Source organism: Sebastes fasciatus, chromosome 15 (genome assembly GCF_043250625.1).
Source record: "Sebastes fasciatus isolate fSebFas1 chromosome 15, fSebFas1.pri, whole genome shotgun sequence".
Lineage (NCBI taxonomy): Eukaryota > Metazoa > Chordata > Actinopteri > Perciformes > Sebastidae > Sebastes > Sebastes fasciatus.
The window spans coordinates 17343151-17355650 of record NC_133809.1 but is presented as its reverse complement, the minus strand read 5'-3'; the positions used below and the strand labels follow the sequence as shown (position 1 = coordinate 17355650).

The window sequence follows — 12500 nt, the reverse complement described above, 5'->3', positions numbered from 1 at the left end:
TGGAGCCGTGGTGTGAGCGGGCAGGCTGTTTGTGTAATGTGCGGGTTAGCCAGCTCCACCTGACAGCGTTTGTGAGTCAGGAAAAAAAATGCTGGGAAAGGACGGTTGGCAGAAAAAAATCCACAGAGCAGAGATGGAGAGCATGGAGAGCTGCAAAGTGGAGAGGAGGTGGTGTGGGGACAGAGCCAGAGCAGAGCCGACAAGAGAAGAGAAGGGGAGTGCAGTTATGTAAAATAGCAAACCTCACGCTGACCTAACAGCCGGCCATGCAGAGATGTAGTGATGTAACCTACACAGGCCCGCTGGTATACATCTCATGCTCTCAGTAGCTCACACACACATATACAAAGTGAGGAGTGTTGACCCTTCAACTCAGTGTTTGTATTTGTAGTTTGCGTACTTCAATATGTTTGTTTAACATCTCTAATCTGTATGGATGTATTTGTGTGTGTGTCATGGGCAGATGGTTGCTTGTGGTGTGAAGCCACTATGTGCTGGTGTGCATATTTTATGCAATAGTAACACACCCTCATTCCCATTATTTCCATTATTGATTAATCCGTCAATTATTTTTCTGATCAATCAGAAAAATAATTGTGTAGTCTAAACAGTTCCAGAAAATAGAGAAAAAATTACCTTCACTATTTCCAGAGTTCACGGAAACGTCCTCAGATAACTTGTCTTATCAGACTCACAGTCCTAAACCCCCAATGTCATTCACTATTTAGCAGTTTTTGTTTATCAAAATTCGTTGATGTTTAGTTTTCTGTTGATAGAAGAAGGATTGACTGAATAATCGTTCTTCAAGTGTTGCAGTAGGAGATGTAAACAATCTGAGGAGATGCTTCAACTTGCACCTTTTAGGTTGGGTAGCGGGTCATAACCAAGTCAGGAATGGACAGACCTTTGTATTATTTAACGTTTCTTTTCTGATTTCTTTTTTTTAATAGGAACCAGGGCTGTCAATCGATTAAAGTGTTTAGGGTTAGGGTTATGTAGGGTTGGGCATGTCCGTAAAGGGGAGACTCTTTGGTACCCATAGAACCCATTTTCATTCACACATCTTGAGGTCAGAGGTCAAGGGACTCTTTTGAAAATGGCCATGCCAGTTTTTCCTCTCCAAAATTTAGCGTAAGTTTTGAGCGTTATCTAGCCTCCTTCGCGACAAGCTAGTATGACATGGTTGGTACTAATGGATTCCTTCGGTTTTATAGTTTCGTATGATATCAGTATCTTCACTCTAGCTTTAAAACTGAACCAGCTACAACCTACAAATTGCAAGTTGCATTACTGTGTTAAAGAGATTAGTGGCGTTAAAAGAATATACGTTAATACGTTATTATCACGTTAACTTTGACAGCCCCAATATGAACATAAATAATGTAAAAGATAAGTAATTAAAAAACATTGCGTCTCTGTGTTTCAGGACTACATTGACGCCCACCCTGAGACCATCGTCCTGGACCCCCTTCCAGCCATCCGAACTCTGCTGGACCGCTGCAAGTCCTACCAGCTCATCCACAGGATAGAGAGCTGTATGCAAGGTGAGATGTTTCATGAAACTTGGGTGACATATCCCTCTCACTACCTGGCTCACAATAACAGTCTTAACGTGTTGTCTGGTTACACAAGTCGTCACTACGTTCCAAAGCTTTCAGCACCACCGCTTATTTCGGCAGACATGCAAATTTACACACAGTGTATTTGGTACACACGTCTTAAATTAACGCAGTCTAATACAAAATCCCTGCAATTAATTCTACCTTCGTGAGTCTGTAATGTTCAGCTTTTGTTGACCCTGTCTTAAGGCGCTGACACACCAAGCTGACAGTTGGCCGTCGGCCAGTTTGGGGCCGTCAGTGAGCGTCTGTTGGCCTAGTTTTTTTCTACGTATCATAACAACGGCTTGTATATCCGCAGTCCTCGGTCTTCCGGTTTCCCTTTTTGAGTGATGAATACAGACTACTGCGGTCTGCTCTTACGGAGAGTTATTCCATCTCACGCAGGCGCAGAACGTACATGGTAGCTGGCTGTCGGCTGTTGTCTTTGCGGTGTGTTTGACGTGAGGCAACTCCACTGGTGGCCTTCATCACCGCTAGATCTTTGATGTCGGGTTGGTGTGTCTGGGCCTTTTTTTGCTGTGTCACTTTGCTGTGTGACAAGAAGCAACACACAGCGTGATCCGAGTCACTACACAACATGTCATGGGTTAAAATTAAGTAAACATGATTAGTGTCTCTGTTCCTCTCCCAGTATTTCAGTATTATATAAAAGCAGAAGTTGTCTAAAACAATAAAGGAACTGTTGCCCTTCGTGGACACTGCTTTCTGCCTTACGTAACACGTCTAATGTTATTAAAAGGATCGAGTCGTGGTTGCTGCTGCTTCTCTGGCTTTCCTCTTCACTTCCAGAGGGGACACATGGATAACATATGACGGCGCTGTCGCCTCCCCTCCTGAATTATGTTACTCGATGCTTCCGAGCAGATGTTTAATTCTTGCCAGCTGATATCATAATTCCTCTCCTCCCTTTCACGCGACAAACGCACCTCTCCGTTCCCCACCCCCTGCCTGAAGCCAGTATAAACTTGGCTCTGTGTGGGTTTCTCACTGATGGATCAGAACTTGCCTCTGAGTCAGTCCAACACCTTCCTCTGTCACTGAGACCATAAACTAATCAGCAGGAGATATCTTTTGGCTGGAAGCAGAGAAATGCATTGACGACAAGAGCACATTCCCTACCCACACACACACACACACACACACACTGTAAACACACCTGTGACTCATCCACATTTCCTTTAACCCCATACATGGCAGGCAGGGAGCATAAACCTTTTAAGTATTACTTCACAGATCAGTTCATGACTCTGCGAGGGGCCGCGGTCTGGTGGCAGAGCAACGGATCAGAGGCGTTTCAGCATGTCGTTGTGTGTCATTAGTTTCTTAAAATAGAACCGCGAGAAGACGTCTTTTTTATCCAAACAGACATGATGGCTGTTACGTAACAGAGAGTATAAGCTGCATCACTCTGTCTTACTGTGTGTATTAGGTTTGAAGGGGAAGATGGCTCACTGGCTGCATTTATAGGAAGCTTGTTTTTTTTCACCACTCTGCTTCCATTAATGCAAGTGGGGCTCTCTGCTCACACTTAGGCCTGCATACCAAACCTCCCTGACAACTGTGGTTGGTTCAGACACGAACATGGGAGTGTAAGCCATTATAATCCTGCACCACACCACTGTGATTGTAGAAAAAAAACAGCATGTGGCAGAGGATAAATGTACTTTCTTCAGTCAGAAAAACTGGGTTAAGGTTAAGATAGTGTGAGAGTGTGGAAAGTCTACCTTGCTTTCTTAGACACAGTCACTTCCTCCTCCTTATCAGCAGAGGCCATGGAGTCCTGGAGCAGCTGCCAAGGCAACCCAGCACTAAAAGGCCACAGAGAGCCTGCCATGCTTCAGTCTGCATTACTCAGAATAGTACTCAATAGGAGGAAGCACTTGAGGTGCGCTCGTGCTTTCTCTAGAAAACCTTATTTTATCACTCGAGTGGGCTCTCAATGCTAAATAGCCCCAGTCACAGTACATAACTGTTATGCTCTGAATTGTTTGAATTGATATAAACTTAGAATTAGCTCATCTTAACGATATGTTTAATAGAAAATAGCCAGACAAGGGCCGCGCACGAGCGCTAATGGATCAGTGTCACTGATTCATCGTTGTGCTTATTGAAACTCTGGCGCCGCTTTGTTGTCCGACTTGTGTTGCCTATGTGAGCCAGAGCAAGGTAACTGTTTATGTTACTTAGTGGTTCCTGTGTATGTTTGAGTTTTGATATCTCGGACTGTTTTTATAGACAGAAACCGTCGTCAAGTCAACTCTTGTGTAAAACAAATCCTCTCTCGGATGTTTTAAGCTTTTTCCTCTCCAGCTCAGGACAAAAGAATTTCTCCCCGAATACAAGCGGGATTCCTCGGGATCAAACTGAAACCTTTCTGGGTTTATTAATCAGTCTGTCTCGAGGTCCCTGTGCTAGCACTAATCCACACCACTGCAAGCACCAACAGAACGAGTGTCCCGTTTATGCAAGTGATCAATATTTAATCATAGTTGCAGCATGAGGAAGACAAACACTGAGACACTTTAAGACCCAAAACACTCATGCAAGTCCAATGAGCCAAGCGGGCAGACAGGATAGCCCAACTAGAGTAAAAGACTTCCAGCCTGTTAGGTATCAGCATATCTCCCACAATATTACCTTCCCATACAACTACGACGACTGTAGATTCTGCGTTTTTTCACATTAAACTCAATAAACTTAATTACAGTTGAGTTTGAACAAGCTGAAGCTGAACGGAGAGGAGGGCGGGGGGCGGAGGTCTGCGCTCTCCGAGTCCCATTCTAGTTGAGAATGCATTCGGTCTTGTGAAGGGCTCATCGCTTGGGTGGAATATGGTCTCCAAAAAGTACAAAATGCAAGTCTCCCTCAAAAATGATCCAAGGCACACTGTAGTTTATCACCCTGGAAAAGTTTTTCTACATCATGAGATACTGTTTTATTGAAGGCATAAAGACAAGCATTGTTACTGGTGGGGGAAAAAACTCAGTTTGGGTTTGAATGAGTTAATTTCTCTGTGTTGTAATTGAGAATGCAATTTAGTTGTATGGGAACATATTTTGTAGGAGACATGGCTGCAGGTGTATGACAGTGCTTTGTCAAAATCATTAAATGATGACTATCATCAAATTAGGATTTACCTTTTGTGAGAAAACATTTTTTCCTTTTTTCAAATACACGACTCATAATTGTAATTGGGAGCGTAAGCCTCTTAGAACGCGATATTGAGAATTGCATTACTCTCAGAGCAAAGCCGTGTTTGGAGTTCAATTTAAAATATTGAAAATCCTGCAGCCTTTCCTCTGGGGGGGATGCAGAAAGAGCAGCGAGAGAGGATGCTGCCGGGGTTTCTAGGAAACAAGCTCCAAATAGCAACAGGAGAGTTCAGCCGTCCACCTAAACAACACCACACTTTATAAAGCTTAATGTAACTTGGCTCTCTGTCGTTCTCTGCACCTACTGTATGAAACCAGAGGGAAGATATGATCTGAATCTTAGGTGTTATAACAGGCCTGTTATGGAATTTATTCTCTGTTCATTCTCAGGCACGCCGTAGTCGCTGCCTATAAGTTTGGAGTTTATTTATTATTTGCAGACATGAATATGATGTAACAGAGCGGACAGATGGTGGGGGATGCAGCGGATGTCCCGATGAGATAAAAGAAGAAGAGGAACAAAAAAAAAACCAGCAGTGTAACTGGATAATGACATTTAAAAAGCATCTCATGGAGGAGTCCCGTAAACGTCGTCCTCGGCTCCGCTGGGTCTGCTGTGAGCATGCAGTGTTTAGACAGAGCCAGAGATTGATCCCCCCCCCACCCTCCTCTTCACCCCCTTATCCCTAAAGCGTCAACCAGAGCCAAGCATGCACGCTATTACAAACTTGGCCACACTCTCTTATCCACCGTTCCCCGGTCTCTTTATTATAAATCCTTAGCTCGAAGCTTGAAATGTTTTTCCGTTTGACAAGGTTTAGATTCTTTTGATGGTTTTTTGTTTGACAAATTTTTGCCCCATCAGTCTTTGGGAACTCGGTGATGTAATGGGGATGTTTTTCCCCTACCAGACTGTTTTCTGAAAGACATTATGCTGCTATTTCTGTCCTAGTAAAATAACAGCAGCATGATGAGCGTGGCTGTGCACAGATGACTGATGGGTAACCCTACAGGCTTCCCGCGCCCAAAAGTGACTGGTTGCAGAGCCAACGCTGGCATAGACCCAGCTGCACATGGAAAGGTTATAGAGCGCAGAACAAGTATCTGCCTGTGTGAGAGAATAGGACTATTCTGTGTTCGTCTGTCACGTAACAGCAAAAAATAGAAACATTTGAACAGATTGAGATGCAGATGTATTCCTTTTTTAGGAGGAACGATTCCTGTTAGGAAATTAGTTTTGTACATAGTGGTCAAAGCACATGTTCAGCTGCTATGAAGCACTTCTTTAGCTGGAGGGCTCAACAACAAGGTGGATACTGAAGGGTTATTGTGTCTTATTTCCGTAGCTGTGGTGCTCATTCCTATCAGTTATGATCACGTTGTATCCACCAAAGTCATCGATGAGATATTGAAATGTGAAACAACAAAAGTCAAACGATCAGACGGGTTGTAAACAAGCCAGTTGAGCCGGATTATTTTTAACCCCTTTTTTTTTTTTAGATATCAAACCAAAAGAGATTGCACCTGAAATGTCCGTAATCCCTCATCTAGTTAATCCTGGACGTCAATCTGTGAACTCTGATGCATGTTTACAACATACAGTTTGATAAGATAAGAAAGAACTTTATTCATCCTGAAGGAATTTTCTTGGCCAAAGATGCTCGGTATAAAAGCAAAATAAATATTTACATCCTAGTTTTCTCTTTCAGATAAGTTTGGCTGTGCATATTTTTTCTTTAAAGAGGCCCAAGTGCATTTTGGGTTTCTACTAAAACATGTCTACATGCTTTGATGTTCAAAAACCACTTTATTTTTCTCATGCTGCAGCACCTCTTTTCACCCTCTGTCTGAAACGCTCTGGCTACGTTCCAAATCCTATACTTTTTCTTTTTACTTTAAGTACGTACTGCAGCTGCCCTTATAAAGTACATACTGCTGCATGCAGTATTCATATAATTGAGACATACTCCTTCCTCAAAACAGTTCAGAATAGCCAGAAAAGCATACTGGTTTGCACACTGCAAAATGCGACCGGATGTAGTAGGACATCCTGGTATTTTTTAGCATATTTTTGGGGAATGTTTTTCTGGTATACTACATAGTTTGGTAGTAGGGGAACTGGAACGCACAGTTCATTTGAGCTCCTGCTCTGATTGGTCAGCTGGCCCACTCTGTTATGATTGGTCAACCAAACATAACTCTCCGGACTCCGCTCCAGCTCCGCACTAACTAGCTTTGTATGAGGGCGTGCCAAATTAGCTGCTAGGCAGGTATTCAGTAAGGCGGGACTTCAAGCAAGGCATTTCAGGCAGTTCAGGAGCAGTGTTTCTGTGGGGAGAGGAACTCCCTTTGGACTTTGGGCTTTGTAACTTTGCAGACGGTCCTCTTTAAAACCTGTATGATCACCTGACTGCTCATGTTCATTGTTCTGTTGGACTTTTTATTTTTAGCAATGACGCCACAATAGCCAATCCCAGCAATTAACTAGATGTTAATTAAATTAGATACAATGTAGGGCTGTAACAATGCTACAATTATTTTCATTATCAAATAATAGGCCAGTTATTTTCTCAACCAATTGATTAATTACTATAAAATGGCTCATTATAATTTCCCAGAACTCAATGCCACATCTGCAAATTGCTTGTTTTGTCTGACCAACAGTCCAAAAGTGAAAGATACCTAGAGTAAAATATATTTATTTTAGTGTCCTAGACTAGAGAACTAAAGAAAGCCAGCAAATAGTCATATTTTAAAAAGTTGCAACCAGTGAGTCTTTGGCACTTTTGCTTTAAAAAAAATACTTTAACTATGAATAAATTATTAAAATAGCTGCAAATTACTTTTTTTGTCAATCAATTAATCGACTATTTGTTTCAGCTCTAGCCGAAACTACAACAATAAGCTGGAGTTATCCCTCAATGATGCGTCTCCCTAGTCGCTACACCATCGTGCAGCCCTGTTATGGCAACAGAGGATCCTAAACACCGGACTTCTGTATGAGTGTGCAGCCTTATCAGCTCACACAGCAGCAGCTGTGGCTGGTTCTTTCTTGATGCTGAAGTTTCTGTGATAACTTTTGGGCCTTTTGAAAATCTATTTTTTTTGCCTCGTGCAACAGCTTTCATTGTGGGGTTCCCCAAAAGTTTTTGTGTGTGTCTGCACTATGTTGCTTCTGTGGGAGCTGTAGATGTCTGTGGGGCCCAGTGCCGTACACCCAGAGTTCAACACTCAGCACTGGAGTTAATGTAGGCAAATGAGATTCTCCTGACCTCAGCACTAGCGGGAGCAGAGAGCCCTGCCACCGCTGAGGCCCACAGCACACAAAGACCGGCGTGTTTCTATTGTGTTTTTGTCATTAGCAATTTGCCAGCTCTTGGTTTGGCCCCCTCACTGATTTCCTGTGGTGATATCTCCAACCAGCTGCCTTATCACCCCCATGTACCTACTGTAGACGGGAAATTACAGAAGGCAGAACATTAATATAGATGCCTCCTGAGCCCCTGATATGGTGAAGCTTGACGGAGCTGCAGGATGTTTGTTATTTTCAGTCTTATCGGAACTGACCGACCTGCCGCCACAGGATGTGATGTCAAAAATATTATGTAAACAAACTTGTAAAAACATGACGGAGATGGGTGAGTGTTTGTCCTGGCCTCAATTATGTCGAATGAATGCACAGCTGAGTTTATATCCTCTTAATTGCACCTGCTTTGATTGCTGTTTGGGCTTCCAGCAAGCTGTCAATCACGCCTGTCAGTCAGGTGATGCATCTGATGACTCTGTAATGTCCTCAGCTGGTTTGACCTGTCTCTAGTTCCTCATGAGATTGGGTCTTCCTGTATTTCAGCATTTCCCTGTCGTCTGTGTGTGCCGTTCGGGAGGAGCAGAAGGGCTTGGCAGCTCTCTGCTTTATTTATTTGAACAGGAGTCATTTGTCCCCCCCGGGGCCTCAGATGGCCTCCGTTGTGTTTGTTGTCTAAACCCGTCGCAAGTATAAAATATAAATATAGTTTTTAAGCCAAATTAAATAAGGTGTTTTTGCATATGTGAGAGAATCATCTGCTCCCCCCCACGTTGAACAGGTCTTTGAGCATTTTTTGCTCAGACTACAGTCGGATGCGCTGCCATTAATCTTCTTCTAACTAGGCTATGGATGATAACACAACAAATAGCCTCAAGTGCTGCTATTTCAGGAAAAACTTGTAAAAGTGAGATCACTACAACCATTGTGGACAGTTGACACAGTACGCCGGAACATGAATCACTATCCAGTAAAGCCGTTCACCAGAGGGCAAAGACTGACAATTTAAATGTTATACCAACAATCTATTTTAAAAGTAGTGCAGTGATAGTTGTACCAATTCAGAAATTACATCTTTTGTACCTGGATCACAGTGCAGGTTGTGTCCTTTCCTTTTTTTATGTCCACTAATGTAATCAACCTTTTTTTTTACAGCAGACATTTTGACTTGTCACAGGAGGAACAGCACAGCTGCATTTAATAACATTAAAGCTGCAGTGGGTTGAAAGGGAGCAAATATGATTAAAAAAAAGTAATATCTATTAAATGGTCACTATATCCTGACAGTACATGTGCCTGTGTGTCCTCCGATGCTCCTAATGGTATCTGCAGGATGTCACAGACCGATAGGAAAACAACCAGTCAGAGCTGATCTGGAGTCTGCCGACTACCGGACACCAGTAAAACGTCCGCCTAAAAAAGTGCCGTACAAAAGTAAAACAAAATTACTTCTATTCTATTGTCGTAACCTACCTTACTGTGTTGAAACAATAAAATATTATAAATATAATAAGCGTTTTCAGTCCAGAATGGCGGCAGCGGCTGTCCTCTATTTGCTTCTATAGTCGTTGGCACAGAGGTCTAATCAGCCAGAATAACTGAGAACACCTGTGTGGTGTGTTCAGAGGCTTTAATGGAGCTGAGCCATCGTTGACATTATCAATTTCACCTGTGCTTCTCCGACTATGACGAGTCAAATGGTGCCTTCAAATGAAACTCGTGAGCTCGTGTTTACAACGTGGGAAGTCGTGTACGCGAAGTGCTCGGCGTTCAAGCGGTGCTAACAAGAAAAACAATATATAACTAAAATTACAATATGTTAACTTATTATGCACCGAAAAATGTAATTCCAAGGCCTCTTCCATTTCTGACAACGCCAACAAACACATCACAAGTCGTGAACTCAGAGCTTTCAGAAACTTTCCACTTAATAGGTCGTGAATAGGACAAGAGGAGGGGGGCATTCATATTGACTCTTCTCATGAACACGGTAAACACAACCCCATTTGAAGGCACCAAAAATGCCTGCAGTGAAAAGGGTCTATTGTAATTACTAGTATATTGTGTGAACTGATGAAAATGCTTTCAAGGGTGTAAATTGAACATAAACAATTAGTTGATTGACAGAAAATTGATCAACGACAATCATTTTTTTATATTTCATATCGTTGGAAATTAAATATTTTGTGTTTTAGCCTGTTGGTCAAACAAAACAAGCAGCTTGAAGATATCACCTTTAGGCTCTGGGAAATGGTGATTTTTTATTTTATATATCAGGGAATCAGTTAATTAAAAAAACGAATTAACAGATTAGTTGATAAATAAAATAATCATTATTTGCAGCCGTAGTGTAATTCTCCCGCTCTCTATCAAAAATCTCTGACATTTATTCGTTTTATATTATTATTATTATTCCCTGTTAAACTGAAATTTCCAAGACATTAGGAGTCTCTAACTCTCCCAATTCCCTCCACCTTCTTTTACTTGTCTTTTTAATCAGATGAAAGGATTTGCTCTCCGCCTTTCATGGTCCTGAACACGGATTGCAGCCCAGATGTGCTGGAGCAGATCAAGATGCAAGGACTCACATTCCCCTTCAGTAAGTGTCTTTTACCTCAGTCGTCCTCTAGATATTGAGGACTCCAAATCTAACACTCCATGTTCATTATTTAAACCAAATATTGTACTGCTAACCGCTGATTGTACTTTGAACTTTTGTCGTGTAAACTGACCTGTCTCACATTTCTATGTTCATTGTCAGTGCAGTGTAATAAAAAGGCAATTAGTGTGAGCTGTTTTGTTCCCCTGCTGATATTTCATTTCTGCTTTACAGTAAGTTATGTTACCTTGTTAAATGGCCTTTCTTTCTTCCTCAGTTTGCAAAACACGGGTGGCTCATGGAACCAACTCCCACGAGGTAAAAAGCCACAGAGCTCAGAGGTCACTCACACCCTCCCCACTTTGCTTTGTGAGAGCAATAACACTTGTCCTGTCACAGGGTTGTCATTTAACTCAAGTCCAAACAACATAATCAGATAAAGTGCTGTACCTCATATGTCTTTTGTGTGTCAGCTGAAATCAATACCCCCTGTCAGGGCTGACCAAATAGTCTCCATTCCTCCACACCCAACTGCATTGATTAAGTTAGGATTTAACTAGACTTGTTGATGTGGTTAGGCGTGTCATTAACCGTGTGTCCCCCTGTCCACAGATGGCTATTATCTTCAGTGAAGAGGACCTGAAGGACGTGAAGCCCCCTTGTGTGATCCAGAGTTTCATCAACCACAACGCAGTGCTCTACAAGGTGTTTGTGGTGGGAGACTCCTACACCGTGGTGGAGAGACCTTCGCTGAAGAACTTCCCTGCTGGACCAGCAGGTGAGGAGACAGACAGACAGGCGGAGAGAGAGAGAGACAGGCGGGGACAACCGCCACACTGGCCAGACTGTAGAAGTTGCACGGCTTTTCCAAATAACCCAATAAAAGAGCTCATAAAATGGCTTTATAGTCCCTGTGATTGGACCTATTCACCCTTTTAAGGGATGCAGCAGAGTGCAATTGAGTTTTGCCCTGTTGGTACTGTTGAAAAATAAACAGAGGAGGAGCGGTGTTTTTCTCCATAAACATGTCAGAAGCCTTACCCATGATGCAACTTTGAACACAGGGTTGTCCCCGGGCACAACCGACTCCAGTATTTGCATGTGATACAGTAGAGGCCCTCACGCAAAGCAGTTTCACCGTCAGTGTAGTCGTCTGCTTTGTGTAACAGTACAGAAGAGAACGGTTGCTTTCAGCCTGGAATGCTGAGCGGTGCAGGAGAAAAAAGCACAACCCTTGTCAAACACATAAAGCAACATACCACAGTGTTGCATCTGCACAGCGTTTAGATCGCTCTGCAGCCCCGGAGCTATACGTCGTGTTTTGTAAGTGGAAGGGAAAGGCCGGATGAGAGAGTGAGGTATGAAGATAAAGAGAGGTAGGGGGTTAGTGTTTGGAAAGAACTTAAACATAACTGTGAGAGATGTTCCGTCCCATGCAGCCTCCTTCCTTCGCCATGCTTCTGTCCAGTTAAACTGCTGTTTGTTCATGCAGTCTGGGAACCAACGAGCCCATCTGCCTAACACTTCATTACCGCGACCCTCTACGAGCCGAGGGGCATATTTATTTGGACAGTGATGGAATTTACTTTTCCCCCTCCTCACCCCCCGCCCCTCTTCCTTCCCTCTAACACTCTCTAATGTTAATCATTACAATGATAACAAAGAAAGAAGGGGCAATAAATTCTGAAGTTCATCCTGTCACATTTATCATTGCTTCAAAGAAAATGCGTAGTGCGAGGCAAACAACTTTACACGCTGTTTTGTTCGTAAGTGAACACTCAACATGACATGGTTATGACTGAGTGGGTTAAATGTTAAGAGAC

The 12500-nt window shown here is 42.8% G+C and overlaps 1 protein-coding gene across 1 annotated transcript in view; it reads left to right on the top strand.

Moving 5' to 3' along the window:
* The window catches only part of LOC141783228 (inositol-tetrakisphosphate 1-kinase-like), a 36296-nt gene that overhangs the window by 19948 nt on the left and 3848 nt on the right, over window positions 1–12500 (top strand). The window contains exons 5-8 of the mRNA XM_074660390.1: window positions 1427–1544; window positions 10579–10677; window positions 10955–10995; window positions 11290–11455. Of these exons, the coding sequence (XP_074516491.1) occupies window positions 1427–1544; window positions 10579–10677; window positions 10955–10995; window positions 11290–11455 (424 nt within the window). The remainder of the gene's footprint in view (window positions 1–1426; window positions 1545–10578; window positions 10678–10954; window positions 10996–11289; window positions 11456–12500) is intronic.